At 40.5% G+C, this 19,867-nt stretch overlaps 1 protein-coding gene across 8 annotated transcripts in view; it reads right to left on the bottom strand.

The window, feature by feature from the left end:
- LOC127418998 (tyrosine-protein phosphatase non-receptor type 11-like) overlaps positions 1 to 19,867 on the bottom strand; it is a 55,170-nt gene that overhangs the window by 17,234 nt on the left and 18,069 nt on the right. For 2 of the 8 annotated variants that reach the window (XR_007893585.1, XM_051660005.1), the window contains exons 1-2: positions 17,348 to 18,394; positions 9,072 to 9,194 (exon numbers count right to left, since the gene is read on the bottom strand). Coding sequence is in view for 7 of the 8 variants with exons in the window: in XM_051660005.1 (XP_051515965.1) it covers positions 9,072 to 9,194; positions 17,348 to 17,484 (260 nt within the window). In the remaining variant the exon portion in view is untranslated. The other 6 variants (XM_051660009.1, XM_051660006.1, XM_051660010.1 and 3 more) reach the window with 6 other exon arrangements.

Here is a 19,867-nt window from a genome sequence, read left to right as displayed (position 1 = left end):
GCACTTTCCTCTGTGTTATTGCATTATGGAGGTAACAGAGGAGGCAGGGCAGCACAGCCTCATGTTCTCAGCAGTGAAGACTAATGGCTGCTAACTGCTGCAGATGAGCAGGACCTGTTGCTGTGGTTCTGTGTGGGTCTCTAATACAATCACACACACAACCTCCAAACACACATGCATGTTTACGCTGCTACCAAAATTGGAACATATCAAAATAAAACTTTAAGATTTTAAGATTCAAAAAATAAAATAAAAATAGTATATGACTCATTTATTAATTGTTTTTCCAACTGAGGATGTTCCAAGCATGTAACGTTTTTCCATTTAGCAAACTTTTGAGGACAAATTTGTCCCCAAACTGTAGCTAATTACATACACAAACACTCAGGTTTTTGTTTTTAAGGTTAATGCTCCATCGAGTTTTAAATCAAAACCGACCTCCCTAACTTAACCCTTAAACCTGAACCTAACCGATCGGGTCAAAAATGCAAATGTGTGATGAAAAACACAAGCAACCAGGGTGAAAAGTAAGTGTTTATAAAGTTGTTGTTGTTTTGGTGCCTCATTTTTAGCGTTCATTTTATCAGGAAACTGCAGCAATATGTAAAGAGAGTCATTTAAATAATTTTACATAATTTTGTAAATAATGTAGGTATAGTAACGTTATACTCTGAGACCAGGTTGTCTAATTCCATTGACTTCTTTTGCTTTTATACAGAGCTAATTATATTTTCTATCCTCTAACACTACCCCTATCCCTGAATCTAGGATCATTGGCCTTCATTGGGGATCACTGGCCAGCATTTGGTCCCTACAATGTAGGAAAAACCTGATCCATCCCCACCCACAACACACAAGTACCCATCTCTTCCACATGCTCTCTGTTTGAAATCTGAAACATCTCATCCTCATTTACCTTTTGAGCTTGATAAATATCAAATATGCAAACGAGAAAACACAATGAACCATTCTTTGGTAATGCATGAAAATAGGTGCACTGATCAAAAATTATTAAATGTACCTGGCTATCATCCTAGTCTTCTGGTATGTAGAGTCATTAGCTTATAACACAGTGATAGCACCCATTCAAATTCCTTCCACCAAAATGTTCATGTAAGTGTTCTGAATTTGTGAATGTGTTTCAGTCATTTGCACAGGGCTTCAATGTGTTCAGAGTCAGAGTAGAGAGTGACTGAGCTCTGGCTACAGTATCCCTATTCAAGGACGCCTGCTGACTAATTTTACATTGAAGCATGACTTCATCATTGATTTCCCTGCTAAAGCCAGCCTCGACAGAAACCAAGAGAGAAACACAATACTGCTATTGAGCCCCTCTATACAGCACGTTGACACTTAAAAGGTCCAGTCTGCAACTGTAAGCTTACTTTCGCTGGAGCAACACATGCTTACGAATAAAGAGAATCAATGTTTCTATGGTGATTCTCACATTTTAAACTGCAAATCTTTGAAAAAGAAACCCAAGGGCTGAATTCAGCAGTGGCAGTGTTGACATAGCTAAAGCCTGACTGTATTTCTTTCCTTAAAACAAATGCTGCGCACACATATATAATCTAGGGCAGTGGTTTTCAACTGGTGGGTCACAGGTCTGTTCTGATAAGGTAACAGACAGCAGGGAAAAACAATGCTAAATGCAAATAATAAAATGCAACTAGCCATATCATTGCATATAGTTAAATAAATAAATAGGATTATCAACTTTTAAAATGGAGAAAACACTTTCATTTTTGACGTCTGCTTACTGTATTTAATACAGTATAGGAGCTAGTAAAATTAGGCAGGTGCAAACATGGAAAAGTTGCATAACATCCCCTAATGCTCAATAATAAGATTACACAAGGTAAAAAAAACCAAAAAAAAGACCCACAAACATGGTTTGTGTCAACCACAATGCGTTTTGTTTGATTAAATATTGGCTGCTGAGAGGATGAAACAATAGGAATTCAAGACACATGAAAAAAACACAATCAATTTTCTTATTCAGCCTAGGGCAAGAAAATAATTTTGCATATCATTGGGTCTATTAAATTTCCTGGTAATGTAAATACATTTAAGTATTTTAGGGATATTTTTGGTTTTGTGTGATAAACTCTTTTCATACTGTGTTATGTTGCCAATTAATGTCCAATGTAAAATCTAGATCCTAAAGCAAAACCATTTCAGAACCACTAGGTCATTATTTGTGATCTAATTGAGTTGAACACTTCTGTTTAGTCCAGTTTAGAACAATGCAACTCATTAGACTAGTCAAAATTAGTGTATGTTTAGGCTATAAATCTGCCAGTTAAGGAAAATCTATAAACAGACAGATAGATGAGGAAAATATCTTCTACTAATGACCTAGGTTACATAATAAAATGCTGGAAATATTCTATACAACAAAGGTTTAACATTCACTTCATTGTATTAGAAGCAGAAAGGTTTATATACTGTACCTACCCCAATTTATAAAACACATTTTTGAGAGTAAATGATGGAAATTGATTGTTTTGACTTGTGAATGAGTGTAGGGGAATGCTTGTACAGTAATGGTCTATTCTAAATTATGCAGTTAGTCATTGAAGTATTGTTATTAGTTGATGTCAACTGTGTTTTTATTTTTTTGTTCCTTAAAATTAAAGGGGTCATGACATGAAGAATCAAATTTTCCTTGGTCTTTTAACATATGAGAGGTCATTGTACTATAAAAACATACTGTAAGTTTCAGAACTCAAAACTTCCTCCTCACTGCAAAAAGTGCATTTGTTGAAACCAAGCTGCCAAAACGACTCATTCTCTACTTCCTCCATATTGTGACATCACTCCAAACTGTGATAGACATTTGCATCTGACCGCCTCCACAACACATTTATGACTTCTTCACCTTATCACTTCCGTAGTCCAACTCAGTAGTGGTGAGCAGTGAGATGGCGAGGAGAGAGCAGGTCAGTCAAGAGCAGAGAGCCAATCATAACAGGTGGCGTTTACTGTCAAGCCTTAGGAGAAGGAGAAGCAGCACCAAAACTGAGCTTTTCTGACAAAAGGTCAGAATGAGGATGTAAAAGGATCATGTTTCACAAATATATTGTGCAAAAAAAAAAAAAAAAACTTGACCAATATCATAGGTGAACCTCAAGGAACATATTAAAACAATAAAAAAAAAGGCATGTCATGACCCCTTTAAATAAAATGTGAATACAAAGTAAAATAAACAACCACTGAATTTTCACTTTACATTCTCTTCATACTTTTTAAGTGGGTCTGGACTGATCGTTACAGGAGTAAAAGCTGTAGTGAAAATTTAACCCAAAATAACACGTCCAACTCTGCTCTGTGAATCTGAAAACAGGTTCAGAGGGTCACTTCCTGTGGGCTGCTCCTGATAGCCATAACAAGCAGACAGGAAACATCTCCTGACACATTTCACCTAATCTGACACAACATTACATTACACACTGCAGCTTCACGAGCCATTCCTCATCCGCCTGCGACTTAACAGTTAACAATAGAGCAGATGCTGAGCAATAGACTCCACCCAGGAAAAATGGTGAGAGAGAGATAAGAGAAACAGAGGCATTGAGGAGAAGAACATATTATGATGGAGTCCCTGGGTGTCCATTTGGCCAGATGACTTCTCTCTTTATCTAATAATGCATTTGCAAGGGACAACTTTTCCTCATAAACTTTGTAATTATAGTCTCATTTGCTTACATTAGGCCTGAGAGGCAGTTTGGCAGTGAGACAGCTAGTTTTCCTGTCAGCAGATGCTTGTACTGTCATTTGAAGTGATGCAGTTGGTCAGTTTTATGCTACTTTTCTGTGCTCTAGGTTGATTTTAAAAACAAAATACTTTTCATGCTAGTTTTAAGGACAGTTTATGCAAGCTTTAAACATTTTTATTGTGTCTCTTTAATTACTTTTTCTATTTTTTAAGATTGTGGAAAGGTTACATTTGGCTAAATCTATATTTTGGGCTTATCCCCACTGAGGCTTTTGTTTTTTTTTGTTGTTTTTTTTTTTTTACATTTTCTGTATAATAAACATTAAAAGGGTTAAAATAAGAGAGATTCAATTTTGCACTCTTCCTTACAAATAATAATAATAATAATAACATTTTTAAATTCACTTAGCATTTATGTGCAATATTTGTGCCAGGGCAGCACAGTCGCAGTTTGAAGATCAGACATGTTATTCATTTAAAGATTTTTTTTTTGTGTCATTACCAAAACCAAATTTAAAATCAGAAACAAATCGATACATTTCTATTTTTATGAGTTCAAATTTAATTGCTAGCTTGTAAAAGTAAGTCCATGACTTATCCAAAATTACATGATGCCCTTGCTATTAACTTCATCTGTTCTCAATCAAACAGCATATTCTTGTGTGTCCATGCTTCTGATAATCAAAACAAGCTGAGCTCACAGCGCTACAGCTGGACTGATACAATAAATCAGCCTGCAGTGCAGATGGGCTCAGACCTGCAGGATTGTGGTGAGCTCTGGATAACATTAGATACAGCGAGAGTCTCACCACCATAACCATAAACAGTAGGTCTGGGGCTCCACAGTCTCCACATCTTAAAGCTATTAAGAACTGCCCCTTTCTCTTTCTCTCTCTTTGGTACTGTTCGGAATGGAATACTAGCTTACTACTTAATGAATACTGCATGGAATATTTTACACACTGTATACTGCATAATATTAAAAAAATATAAATAAAAAAAATCCAGTTGGCATTATTCTGCAATAAACATTTCAATAGGTGTTGTCAACTTGAACTATGCCTTGCCTTTCCGATCGGTGACATTTGCCGGTTTCAGATGGGGGAGGAGTTGAAAAGAGAGCCGTTACACCGGACACTTTTGTGCTTCCCATCGTGTGCTGAACCTACATCAGTCACGGAAGATCACGTGATGTTTGTTTTCGTTATAACAGACAAAGTGGGATTCAGATAGACTGAGGTTTGAATTTTACATATAATGACCAGAAACATTATTCATTTGAAAGGGTTATGTGCTCCTAAATAGAGTCTAAAACAGCCTGCTGTACAAGAAGAAAGTCCAATGAAAGTCTACATTACTTTAATACCAATAAAGGAGTCAGTATTGTAATCATTTTGAACTGCTTTTGAAGAATAAAAATGATATTACTAACAAACATAATATAAAAAGATATAAACATGATTTAATGTTATAAGAAGAACACAGATTTGTGAGTTTAGCAGAACAGAAGGTCTCAGAATAAATATCTTGGTAATGGCATACTACCATACTACTATTTCTTCCATAGACAGACATAGCAGAAGTAGTAAGAGTAGTATGTGTAGTATGCCATCGTGAACTCATCCCATGAAACACACAACACCATTGTCATTGGTGAGTCTGGCCAATTATGAATAGCCTGTGTCGTCATCAGAGCTTGTGCAGCCACTCAGAAGCAACTGCGTCGGCTGAGCCAGCCAGCTGGTCTCGAATCGCTCTCACAGTACTTGGATTGCATACATCACGGTGATGCGGTGGTGGTGCTGTCGAAAGTCAGACAAAATTTCTAACTGCATGCACAGCTTCATGTACAACACACCCAGTAACATGCTACACATTGTTGTCAAATCAAATCACCATGTTTGTCACATGACCTCATCACATTGCATGTTTTATTTATTGGAGAGGTCATTTTCAATCCAAATTTGTGTGAAATTGTGAAGAGAAAAGTGAAGAGAAAAGTGCGGCTAATTAAGGCTGGGTAAAAATATTGATGTTACGATTAAACACAATCTTAATTTGAGCAATCCCTATATCGATTCTTAAAATCCCAAGATCAATCTTTTACTTTTACTTAAAAGTTTATTTCAGTTTTGGTTGTCTTGATTATTATATCTGTTAAATAAATAGAAATTAAACTGCATAGTTAAGGCCATGTTGTTAATTTTTCAAATCAATATTTTCATGATGTACCAAGTTAGAAGGTTCCCTGTATAATTTACAGCATTAGCTGAGAGAGAATTTCTTTCATATGTAAGCAAAATGGATATCATCACTAAAATATCCTGAAATATACATATTGAAATTGGAATCGAAATGAATTTAATCGAGAGCATGTGAATCGGAATTGAATAAAATCGGGATATCTGTAGCGATACCCAGGCCTACGGCTAATAACTTCTGGTTCATTCATCACTCTGGAAATGGATGGTCAAGTAAAGTGCATTGCATTGTTGGATACAGTATTTCAAGCAGTAAGCTTTGTGGAATACTGCTCATTTTAGCAAATGTAATAGGTCATCTATGCATGCTAGGATATATCTGGCATACTGTGCACAGTACACACAGTACTGTGCAAAAGTTTTAGGCACTTGTGAAAAATGTTGCATAGTGAGGATGTCTTCAAAAATACTGCCATTAACAGCTTTCATTTATCAATTAAAGTCCAGTAAAACTAAAAAAAGCTAAATCAATATTTGGTGTGGTAACCTTTGCCTTCAAAACAGCACCAATTCTCCTAGGTACACCTGGACACATTTATTTTTGGTTGTTGGCAGATAGGATGTACCAAGCTTTTTGGAGAACTTGACACAGTTCTTCTATCTATTTAGGCAGTCTCAATTGCTTCTGTCTCTTCATATAATCCCAGACTGACTCGATGTTGAGATCCTGGTTCTGTGGGGGCCATGGCATCTCTTGTAGGGCTCCTTGTTCTTCTATTCAAAGGGAATGTTGAAATCTAAAATGTATATTTCCTGATACACTAAAACCGAAATATATAAAATAACAATTTTAAGACATGTTTTTTGTGTGAAAAATATAATGCGCCTTAGACTTTTGCACAGTACTGTATACAATACTGCACTAAAAGTAAGAGTAGTAAGGTAGTGTGCAATACTGAACATAGCCTCTCTCTCACTCCAATCACTCTTCAGTCAAGCTACTGAAATGACTCACAGACCTGTGCACAAGCTGACACAGTAATCCTTAAGCACCAGCCCAGAGGCAACTTAAAAGCTTGGAGATCCTCGAGAGCGGGGAGTGGGGAAAGTGCTGTCTGTCAGTGTGATCTGTGTTTGGGCTTGTAATACTGCTGGCCACCAATATAAAACATTGCTGTAATCCTCAATATGATTTGAAACAATGCAAGTACACATGCATTAAGTGCGAAAAGTATGAAAGCTTGCTGCAATCAGGAAAATCTAAGTAAACTAATGTTGGGTCTCATTCACTAACCCTGTATATGCATATCTTTTTTTGTAAAACTTGCAAAAATGCATAAAAATACAGCCAATCACTGGTTTTGAGAATTATACAAATTGGCTTTACCCAAAGATCTTGCTGCACATGCCCACAGGCGTGAACTTTAGAGAGTGTATGGTAATTTAGAGAGTGCAAGGATACGTTTGCGAGGAGTGATGAATGGCTGTACAGGCGAGGTTACTTGGAAAGCCATGATATAGAGGTTTTAGGTATGTATTATGCTAAATTCTAACTGTAGATAATCATTAGAACAAAGGAAAGAACAGATGTGTATGTAGCTGTTGTGAATCTGGCAGATATTTTGGGTAAACCTTTTCTCCTCTCATAAGTAAGGACATTTGTATGCAATTATTAGTGAATGAGGCCATTGTACTGTATGTAAAAAGCAAAATCCCCCATGTTCTCTTTTCAATGCATGGAAGAAACATTCCCTGTAGTGTGTGAATTTTAGTAAATATCCATGACTGCAATGAGCATTTTAATGCTTTACCAACCATGGAAACTGTAAGCAAGGCTAACAAGTACACTTCCAAGAAATCAATAATGCACAGATTAACATTTAACAGGAGATTCATGCTGAACTGCTACCGTTGTCACAGTCCTGTCACTCTGTCAGTCTGGGTCTTTGTCTGACAGGACCGTGGCATCATCGCCCCATGTCTGTCTTGTGTTTCGTTGTCTGTCTTTGTGTGAGCGCATGGATTCGGTTGTATTCTCTGCAATGCGCTCTTCGGTCTGTCTTGTTTCATGTCCGGAGCGTGGTGCTTGGATCCTGACTTCCTGTCTGGTTCAATTTCGGTCTGTGTCAGGATCCGGACACTCATGCTCCATGTTCTGTTTTTTATTGACGGGTGTGCCTCGCGTTATGCTCACGTGTGCTGCGCGCCCAGGCCGCAAGCTGTCTTCACGTTGTGCTGAGGTTTGGTCACTTTGGTCTGAGATTTCGGGTTTGTGTGTGGTCGAACTCTCGCACAGGTGTCCTTTCTTGTTTTTGTCGCCTGTTGCGTGCATCGCGTGGCGTTTGCCTTGCGATGTACGCTCCGGTTTCGTTTAGTGTGAGAATGCGTGGCATCGCTTTGTTTGGTGTTGCTACGCATTCTCTCGCCTTGTTTGTCGGTTGGCATTATATTATATTATATTGCCTTATTGTCTCAGCGATGTGCGCTCATGCCATTTGGGTGTTTTGTTGTCTTGTGAGAGCACACAGCTTTGTTTTGTTTCTGTACCGCCACGTGTCTCTCTGTCTTATGTCTTACCCCGCCTCCTTGTTTGCACATTATTAGTTTATTAGTCACACCTGCCCTGTCTTGTTAACCTGTTGATTTCTCTCCCTATTTTAGTCTCCTTGTATGTGCTGTCCAGTGCCAGTTCGTCTCGTGTGTATTCCAGTCGGTCCTGTTCGTTGGTCATGTTAATCGGTCTTGTTTCCTGTCTCGTGTCGGTCCTGTTAATCATCCCATCCCTACCCGGTCCGGTCGGTCCCGTACCCTGTTTTCCCTACCCCAGCCTGGATACCCTTTTTCCCCTTCGGGGTAGTTTATGTTTATTGTTTTTCCCCCTTGTGGGAGTTTGATTTATTTCCCTTTATATTTGGTATTTAATAAATTCCTGTTTTTTTTTTTTTTTTTTTAACTCTGCTATTGGGTCCTGCCTCTGCATTTGTGACAACCATAGCAGGTCAAACAGGCTGCTTGTCTCCTGTAATCAATGGCCAACAGAGGAATCTCATGCCAAAAATGTATTTGAATCTGCATAATTCAAGGGCAGAAATGCACTGAGGCAGATGTGGAGAGGACTGTATACTACAGGACAATAAAGTAAAGATGCAGACCTGACGGAGAGAGTGAAATCTCCTGGGTTACTCTTGCTGGGTCTCGCTAGAAAGCTGCCATGGACGCCCCGTGTCAGGAGGAGGTGTTCTGCCTCTATCCCAGTGATGTTGGGATGAAACCACCTGAAAAGAAAACAGAATGATCAGCAGCTGTGTCTGAAATTTACTTTTCCCACTATGGGATAAATCTTGCCCCCTGGATTTGATTTTCAGGGGCATTATTTTCCTTTATGAGGGCCTATTTTTATCTAAACATATAAATGTATGCTTTTGGTCATCCTTTTATGCCGAATACAATTTAATCAGTTTATCAACATACATTCTCAATCTTAATCTAATAAATTATATGAAATTGCATATAACTAGACCTAATATAGAATATTAAGAAACATATCAGATGCTACTAATAAAAAACAGGGAATTTCATTATGGGAATTTTTTTCCCCTAACATTTACATTTCAAGGGCTTTTTTGTCACTTTTGGCATTTTTCACGCTCATTCACTAAAGCACGCTGCGCATGCAGATATTGTATTTAGTTATTAAACACATCCTTTGTGATTTACAAAACAATTATATGGCTTCAGTGGTGCTTTTAAACTTCTTTAATGTCATGTTGAAGCTTGACAGTATAACCATGACACACAATATCACACGATACTGGTGCACAGGAATATGTTCTTTATAAATAAACTAATGTGGATTTTAATGTGAAACATAAACAATGCTTTTTTTCCATGTGAGTGTTTTCTGTTACCGGAGTTTAAGGATCTGTTCAAATTTTTGGTTACGATTTTCTGCAATATTTTTTCCTTTTGGCCATAAAAAAATTATGCCATTTTCAGACAAAACATTTTGGCAACCAAAATTTCATGCATTACTAATTTGGACTATTACATTTAAAATTTCACTGTCACACCGCCGGACCATTTAAAATGATCTAGTGAAGAAAAAAAGGTGATTCAAAATGGGGACTAGTCATATCAAATAAAAAACTATATACACTTTTACACCCTTAGATGTTCACCTAAACTGTTAAAACCTAAAATCTTGATGATATTAAATAAAGATAATCAAGATTATTTCTAGACGTGAGCAAAATGAAGCCAACACTACTCATATTTGTTCTTTATAAATAAATTTGACTTCGATCAAAACTAGAAAGTCAAATTTTTCCTAGATTAAAATTTTAATGCAAAATGACAAAATCCTGAGTACCTAAAATCTGTTTTAACAGCATTTTTTTACATGATTTTATATTCATACTGTACATGTTCATTAAAGAGGGTCCTATATGTACAGTACTAATGCATCCATTCATCTCTGCAAACTCCTTGGCCCACCCATTCTAGTGACGTCAGTAATTTATCCACACGAATAGTTGTGTCTAATTTCATGGTGAATGCCAGTTCTAATCAGTTACGATTTGCTGTGTTTGAAAAGCTATTTCCTAATCCTTGGGGGTTGATGGGGGGTCGAAGGGGAAAAGAGGTCAAGTGTAATCTGGACTAGCATTGGGCCCCAGCTGTCTGGCTGGCTGCAGCCCATCTGTTATACTGGCTGTATCACCTGAGAATGCTTTGTGAATGGCAGTCCAGGGATTAGGAGTCATTTTACCAGCTTGCTATGTCTGAGTGTTGCTGCCTGCTAGCGGGCCCCATTCCTTAATATCACTTTAAAAGTGAATGCAAACTTGTTCCCCTTCTGTCACTCACTCAATGTTGTGTCGATGTAGTGACACTAGGGGTCGCCATTGGGAGCCCCAAACACCTCAGATATTTGAGAAAAGGCCAATGAGAATTGGCGAGTGGAATTTGCATGCCACTCCCCCAGACATACGGGTATAAAAGGAGCTGGCTCGCAACCACTCATTCAGATTTTTTCTTCGGAGCCGAGCGGTTGTGTGTCAGCAAGCTGTCTTCCACTACCGGTCCAGGTCCATTCACCTCCCAAGAAGCGTTTATATTTGGATATATGGCGCATTCCAGCGGCTTTTCTCTCCTTCTGCACAGATCTGTGCAGATTACGCCCCTGGGCACTTCAACAGCGCTAAGAGAGTTTATATTCCTGCAAAGAGTATATTTTCTCTATTAGAGCAAACACATTGACGTGAACTTTAAAAAAGATGCTTTTCCATCTTTGTGCGGTCGCTATCTCTCCGCTTCAGACGGTAATCACACTGAGGCAGCGTTCGTGGATGGTTCATGTTCTCATTGCGAGAATATGACCATGGCAACGTTGCGGTCGCGGCTTTCCTTCTTCCGGGGGAAAGCCACTCTAGCCGCCCCCCACACTGTGCCTTCCACCTCCAGGTACAAGGCTGGCCCTGGCTTAGTGTCCCTTTCGGAGCTCCGGAGCAGGATGAGTGCTTGATCGCTGCATCGGAGAGCGTATTGGCGATGTCAGACGCTGAGGACTCGACTGGGCTGCCACCTTCGGGTCGGCCTGCCCTGTCTGAGGCTGACAGCGAGATGACCGCCATGCTTGCCCGGACCGCCGCGTGTGTCGGGTTGGAGTGGAACCTTCCACCCTCCCCTGAGCCCTCACGACTAAATGATTGGTTCCTGGGTTTGGGACGTCGCTCACAGCCACGCCCCCCCCCCACCCCCCCGGTCCCTTGCTTACCGGAAGTGCACGACGAGCTGACGAGGTCGTGGAGGGCACCTTTTTCTGCCCGAAACTGACCTCCCAGCTCGTCCACTCTCACTACCCTCGATGGCGGGGCGGTCCACGGGTATACGGAGGTCCCTCAGGTGGATAAGGCGGTTGCGGTGCACCTGTGCCCGCAAAACGCAGCCACCTGGCGGGATCGCCCGGCACTCCCTTCCAAGGCCTGTAGGATGATGTCTTCTCTAATGGCCAAAGCAGCTGGTCAGGCCACCTCTGCCCTGCATGCCATGGCCCTCCTGCAAGTACACCAGGCCAAGGCACTAAAGGAACTGCACATGGGTAGTCCTGATCCCGATGTGATGCAGGAGCTGCGCTCGGTGACCGACCTCACCCTCCGGGTGATGAAGGTCACGGCGCAAGCACTCGGGCAGGCGATGTCCACCCTCGTTGTCCATGAGTGAGTGGCCCACACAGACTGAGGTCGCTGCGGGCCACTCACATCCCGGGCAACCTCAATGCCACAGCAGACGCGCTGTTGTGGCAGGTGATGCTTAGGGGAGAGTGGAGACTCCACCCCCAGGTGGCCCAGCTGATTTGGAGTCGGTTCGGCAAAGCACAAGTAGACCTATTTGCCTCCCGAGAAACCTCACACTGCCCGCTCTGGTATTCTCCAACGGAGGCTCCCCTCGGCCCAGATGTGCTGGCACACAGCTGGCCCCGGGGCCTGTGCAAGTATGCATTCCCACCAGTGAGCCTACTTGCACAGACCCTGTGGAATGTCAGGGAGGACGAGGAGCAGGTCACCCTCGTGGCCCCGTATTGGCCCATCCAGACTTGGTTCTCAGACATCATGCTCCTTGCGACAGCCCCTACCTGGTGAATTCCCCTGAGGAAGGACCTTCTTTCTCAGGGATGGGGCACCATCTGGCACCCATGCCCAGACCTCTGGAACCTCCACATCTAGCCCTTGGATGGGACATGGAAGACCTAAGTGGCCTACCACCAGCAGTGGTAGACACGATCACTCAGGCCAGAGCTCCCTCCACGAGGCAGCTTTATACCCTGAAGTGGCGTCAGTTCACGAATTGGTGTTCTTCCCGAGCTGAAGACCCTCAGAGATGCGCAGTCGGGTCAGTGCTTTCCTTCCTGCAGGAGAGGCTGGAGGAACGGCTGTCCCCCTCCATCTTGAAGGTGTATGTGGCTGCCATAGTGGCACACCATGATACAGTGGACGGTAAGTCCTTAGGGAAGCACAACCTGATCATCAGGTTCCTGAGAGGCACCTGGAGGCTGAATCCTCTTAGGCCACGCCTGTTCCCCTCATGGGATCTCTCCATGGTCCTCCTGGGACTTCACGGAGCCCCCTTTGAGCAGCTTGAGTCAGTCGAGTTGAAAGCCCTCTCCTTGAAGATGGCCCTCCTGATTGCACTCACCTCCATCAAGAGGGTCGGGGACCTGCAAGCGTTCTCTGTCAGCGATACCTGCCTGGAGTTCAGTCCGGGTGACTCTCACGTAATCCTGAGACCCCAGCCGGGCTATGTGCCCAAGGTTCCCACAACCCCCTTCAGGGATCAAGTGGTGAACCTGCAAGCACTGCCCCAGGAGGAGGCAGACCCAGCCCTGTCATTGCTGTGTCTGGTGCGTACTTTGCACATCTACTTGGATCGCACGCAGAGCTTTAGACGCTTTGAGCAGCTCTTTGTCTGCTTTGGCGGACAGCGGAAAGGGAACGCTGTCTCCAAACAGAGGCTTGCCCACTGGAACGTGGATGCCATCGCTATTGCATACCAGGCCCAGGCCGTGCCCGCCCCTTCGGGAATACGAGCACACTCCACAAGGAGTCTGGCATCCTCGTGGGCACTGGCTCATGGCACCTCTCTAGCAGAAACCTGCAGGGCAGCGGGCTGGGCGACACCCAATACCTTCACGAGATTTTACAATCTCCGGGTTGATCCGGTTTCGTCCCGTGTTCTGTCAGGTACGAACAAGTATGTTTGGGAATATGGACAGCTGGCCGGGTGTATCACTTGCGTATAGTGCCTTTCCCCTTCAAAGAGGCGAAGATGTGCGCTTCTTTTCCCATGCGAGTTCACGACCCATGAACTCTGGATGTCCTTCCTCTGTAGCTCTGTGGCTCGTGAATTCAGTGGAGGAATTCACAGCCCGTGCCAGTACGTGAGCTAATATGCCCTTACTGAGGTAGGTGCTCCACAGGTGCCGGTTAATCCGGTAACCCCGTGATGTATTTTCCGCAGTACGGTCTCCCTGTCGGCAGACCTGCGTCTCCCTTCGACAGAGCCCTCTCTGTCCCGGTCGCCGTGTTTGTAGAGCTCCTCCCCTTTCAGGCAGGACCTACCACCGTGCCTCTTCCATGTGCGGCTGTGAGCCCACATGACGTGCTTGCCACATGTTACCTCCCCTCTGGGCAGGATGTGGTCTCCGCAGGGTCTTTTCCCCCTGAAAGAATAGGATAGGAAAAGAACACCTACTCCAGCGTATATATTGAGTGTTAAAATGGCCCCAGCCGAATAACTGAATACTCTGTGGAGAGAAAACATAGAGAGAAAAGGCTGCGGCTGGCGCGGCCTGCTCCCATACTAGATACATCTCTTCCCTGATGGAGGGAACAAGCAGTTGTGTCCCCCCTGCCACAACGCTGTACTTCCCGCTGAAATGGCCAGGACCTTGTCTTGGCTCCTCAGCACAAAACCTGAATGAGTGGTTGTGAGCCAGCTCCTTTTATACCCGTATGTCTGGGGGAGTGGCATGCAAATTCCACTTGCCAATTCTCATTGGCCTTTTCTCAAAGATCTGAGGTGTTTGGGGCTCCCAAGGGCGACCCCTAGTGTCACTACATCCACACAACGTCTCGTTCCCTCTATCAGGGAACGGAGGTTACGACAGTAACCGAGACGTTACTTACTTTCAGCTTGACAAAACTGTGCAAATCCTCAGCCAATGTTTAGTATTATATATCAATATCAGTACACATAATTTGTCAAATAGACTAAAAGTCTTTACAGAATAGTTTCCCAAAATTATAATTCTGTCATCATTTACTAACTTTTTCTTTTCTTAACAGAGCACAAAAGGAAAATTGTTTATGAACATTCTGGTCTGTCTTTTCAATACAAAGGAAGTCGATAGTGACTCACTTATTAGATTAAAATAAAAGTAGTCCTTAATTCATTCATTTGGTTTGCTTATCTAAGCTTTCTGACTGAATAAAAGCTAAAAAAAAAACAAAAAAAAACTCTAGGTGCACTGGCAACCAGTGTTACATCTGTCCCTCGCTAATCACCTTACATGTTTGCTTGATTTTCTCTGTAACCTTATATCCTAGGATGTCCCAAATTACATTATTTGAAGGTAGACAAATAAATAATTACAACAAGCTTGTACGTTTTGTGCAAATGTTACTGAATTACGACCTTTAAATGGTCTTTACAAGAGTTGAAAGATTGGATGTTACTTTGCACAGATAAGATTGGCAAGCGTTTCTATCACACTAATCTCATGTTAACACATACAGTATAATGTTATGTTTGCATGTATAATGTATTTCATAAAGTATGCATTTTTACATTTATCTCAATGGGATGCCTTGCTGCAATGATTTACACCATCAGTGCATTACTGTAAACTCAGTTTTTGTTCATTTTACAAAACTGAGGTACAACTCAAAATGTTATGTGGTACTCTACTAGGGATCGATCGATATTGTTTTTTAATGGGTGATACAATACTGATTATTTTTGTGTTTAAGTGTCTGATAACCGATATACCTAATCGATTTTTTTATTTTTGTTTTATTTCTGCTTTTAGGCACATTAACAACTTACTCAATTATTTATCACTATTCTCTGGTGAACTGCTTTACAAAACTGATATTGTGTACAGTATTGAATTTAGTTGATTAGTTTTAGTTGCAATGAACACTTGTTCAAAGTCACAATTACCCTGGTGACCCCTAGGGGTTTCCATGTATGTTTATTGTTCCCTGACTTGTGTTTTGATTATGGGTTTTGTAGTTCTTGTCATTGTCTTTTGTTTCATTGGTTCTTGTGATTTATTAGTCCCAGGTGTTCCTTGTTTCCTCGTTTGCCCCTGTGTATTTAATCCCTTGGTTTTCCTGTATTCTTTGTCAGTTGTTTTCCATTTATAGTTTTTATAGTTGTAATGTTTGTTTTCTTGATTTCTAATATTTCCTGTGTTTGAGGATTTCTTGATTTTGCTTTGCATACCTTCATTAAAAGCTGCATTTTGATCTTGAACTTTCGCCTCGCCTCATTGAACATTACAACTGCTTCTGATTCTGTGTTTGTTAAAAAGTCCACATTTTCCCCTCCTGTTGAATCATCACTATGTACATTCGGTAACTTCCTATCCTTTGTAAAACTCACAAAGTATTAATTCATTGACATTTCTGTCAGCAAGCTTTTCCTCCTGACAATGACTTTTTAGAAACGCAAGCCCAAGCAAATCCCTCCAAGAAACAAATTTACATAAATGTGTATATACAGGTGTTTCTTCAATTTCATGTACCAAGGGCTGATTTTTATTAAAATGAAAAAATGTCTTTGTCATTTGAAGGTCACATTAAACCTACTTGACTGACATTTTTACCAGGCCTTCATTTATTTTTGGCAATTTTCAAATACCTTTTACTGTTTTAGCCTTGACCCAGACTTTCAATATTAAACTATGAATATCCAATATGAAAATTCTAATTACATAAAACTATTATAATCTAAACAGTAAAATATTTTTTTTAAATATTTATTCTGTGAAAATGATTTCTATCAATTTTTCAAAAATTACAACCGTCCCTAATTTGTGGTGTCATTTCCACCACACCAAACAATTTTGCCCCTAATACAGTTTTTTCTAAAGTTAGTGTACTTGTTAACCAAGACAACAAAAGTATGAGACAGCTTGAAATGAGACAAGTGATGTTTGAAGAAAACAGACAATTCAATGTAAATATCACTTGTGAGCAGAATATTTTTATTGGGTGTAATTTCCAAACAAACTGTAATTTTGCCAAAGTTTGTAAAAAGCATGAAAATATTATTTGTGTCTATTTTAGATACATAAAATGTTAGCTATGAAATTAGCCTTAGAAAGACAAAAGAGTGAGTCATTTTATTTCAAAAACATTAAACATTCATTTTCAACACTGTTATTTCCACCACAGAATTCTATTTTACACAATGTTTTAACAAGACTTTACTTTCTAAAAGTCCACAGTGCTTAAAGTGCCCAAAGTTGAAGAAACACTCATACATACCAAGGGAATTTTTAAATTTCTATATAATTTCCAGTATGCTAACATGTCCTATACAGAATGTCACACAGAACTGCAAGAAAGATCTAAATGTGGTCTGGAGAGTAAAGATAAAATGTCTTCATACATTAGCTGATAAAACATGATGGGGTCTATATCGTTTGGCAACATTAAATGAAAGGACCAGAATATTCCATTCTACAATATTTAACAGAGGCTTGACACAATTCAGTGCAATGTGGAACATGATGCAACTGAACTGGCTGCAAAATTTTTTGACATCATATTCTGGAACATCAAATAATCCAAAAAAACATTCCAAAATTGTATTCAAGTATGACTGACAGCTGCCTTATGAAGTGCAAACTGTCTCTACTTACGTCTGGGTTTCATGAAAATCTTCACAGATAATTGAGGGATTTGCAGCTGGCTGAAAATACAAATATATAAATGAAATCATATTTTGCATAAGACAGCAGGTGACACTAATCCCTGCTAAGCTGCAATGTATTTTCATAAAACAATGACAGCAGACACAGTCTGACCACTAAACCATCCTCACAGCATTCCCAAAAATGCTTTCAGCCCTTCACATACAGTGATAATGCTCTCTGAAACTAGATAGATAGCTAACAACAACAACTTCCTTCCTAATTTCACTATAATATAATAATTCAAAGATTGCATGTGGGTTGTTGATGCATAACATGTTGATGCTTTTTTTTCAATCAACATCAAGATTTTAAGTTCAAATTTACATGAATGTATAAGTGAAACTATATATGCTAGGTCATATTTTTTGCCTTCACTAATTCATTCTGAATGGTCCTGCAGTGTGACAAATGCATTTTTCAAAGTAAAAATATAGTAGTAGTCTCTCAATTAATATGAGGTCATAAAAGCGGCATGCATAATAATTATAAAAGAATTAGAAAAATGCTGTTTAAATTTTTTTTATATGGACTGTAGGATGTCACGCAACATGAAATGTCAACTTTCACAAAGTATTTCATGTCAACTACCCCTTTAACAATTAACTAACACCAACTGGGCAAGCTTCTCTAAGTGTCTCATTCTCTTGTGTCGGAGGACCACTGCTTTCATTGGCTGGTCTGTTACTCCAACAGGCCCGTACAGACATTTCAGATACGGACCAGCCAGTTCTACCTGCTAGCTTTGCACCCAGGAACAAACAGCTCAGGGTCAGTTCTAAGCCTCTGAGCTCCTTACAGCCGTCCAAATACCTTCTTCCAGCACAACATCCACAACAATCCATCTGCACAGTGTGCACACAAACACTCACATACACACTCCTGCATAAAGAGCGACAGTGAAATAAAGAAACTTCAAATGCAATTGCATGTAATGCAGCTGTGAAAATGGCGTAGTCCTGATACAAAATGATAACACTGACTATTGTGTCTTGTTCCTACCTCACCATTCTGGTCGGAGCCTGTCAGAGCCCCAGCTTTGCTTCAGAGCTTAGTAATCCATGTTCAGTACAGTTACACAAGGAGGAAGAGGGGGGCAGGGACTTGTAGGAGTGCTGCTTGTTGGAAAGAGAGCTGGGGGTGTTTAATCTGGGATTTGGATGCGTGTGAGCTGCTCTGATAGGAAAGCCAGCCAGTACAATCAGCTTCTGAGCAACTGTCCATCCCTCCCGCCCCCCTTCTTTCTCTCTTCCTCTCTTCCTCTCTCTCGTTCTCTCTAAACATGATGCAGCGTTGCCATGTTGCTCAGTACACTATTACACCCCTTTTCTTTATCTTAGCCATCATTAGGTTTAAAGGGAAAATGGCATCTTTTGAAAGACACCACTGTGCCTGGGTTGTTGACACATAAGGTGTCTATGCACTTTTTTTTTTTTAAATCAACATTATGATTTTAGGCTAAAAGTTACAAATATGTATCACAGAAAATGTGTATTTTAGGTCCTAAAACTGGTCACTATTTCTTTTAAGTTTTCTTTTCTTTTTTAATGCACAAGCTAATTTTTAACTGTGACAAATGCAGTTTTTAAAAGTACAAATACTCCATGTATTCTTTCAATTCAAATGGGGTCATAAAAGTTCCATGCATAATATTGTAATTATAAAAGAATGAAAATCAAAATACTGTTTAAAATTTTAGATGGGAATATAGCATGTCTCCAGGACATCCACTCCGAAATACCAAAAGTATTCCCAAATATTAGTGGAAATTAAATATGTACATATATGCTCAAATATATGAACTATAATTTTGTATATATGTTCATAAATGGCCATATATCAGATTTCTGTATGGGATGACAACTACATACTGCACATACCAACTACAAAGTTAAACCATGACCAATCAGTGTATTGATGAACAATCTTTAAAAGTAAAGAGAACCATACAAAAATGGTAGAAGAAATTTACACAAATGGAAATGTTTTAATTAAATCTGAGGTAAAGATGCTTTTTCAAGGACTTTGACTGACCTTTGAAAAGCATGAACTGTTCTTGAGCTCACCTTTTGTATGCACTTGTTAGCTACACAAATTGTTTGCTCTTATGCTAGGCTGCATGAGTCAAAAGTGCATCCCAAATGATCATTCTGTATAAATCGTCATGGTTACTGGTGTAACATCCGTTCCCTGATTGAGGGAACGAGATGTTGGTGTCGATGTAGTGACACTAGGGGTCACTCTTGGGAGCCCGAGACACCTCTGGTCTTTGATAAAAGGCCAATGAAAATTGGCGAGTGGTATTTGCATGCCACTCCCCCGAACATACGGGTATAAAAGGAGCTGGTATGCAACCACTCATTCAGGTTTTACGCTGAGGAGCCGATATAAGGTCCGGTCATTTCAGCGGGTAGTTCAGCGTTGTGGCAGGAGGGACCAACGTCTCGTTCCCTCCATCAGGGAACGGAG

The sequence above is a fragment of the Myxocyprinus asiaticus genome, chromosome 28, assembly GCF_019703515.2.
Source record: "Myxocyprinus asiaticus isolate MX2 ecotype Aquarium Trade chromosome 28, UBuf_Myxa_2, whole genome shotgun sequence".
NCBI lineage: Eukaryota > Metazoa > Chordata > Actinopteri > Cypriniformes > Catostomidae > Myxocyprinus > Myxocyprinus asiaticus.
The sequence above is the reverse complement of the archived record's forward strand: the minus strand, read 5'-3'. Positions and strand labels throughout refer to the sequence as shown.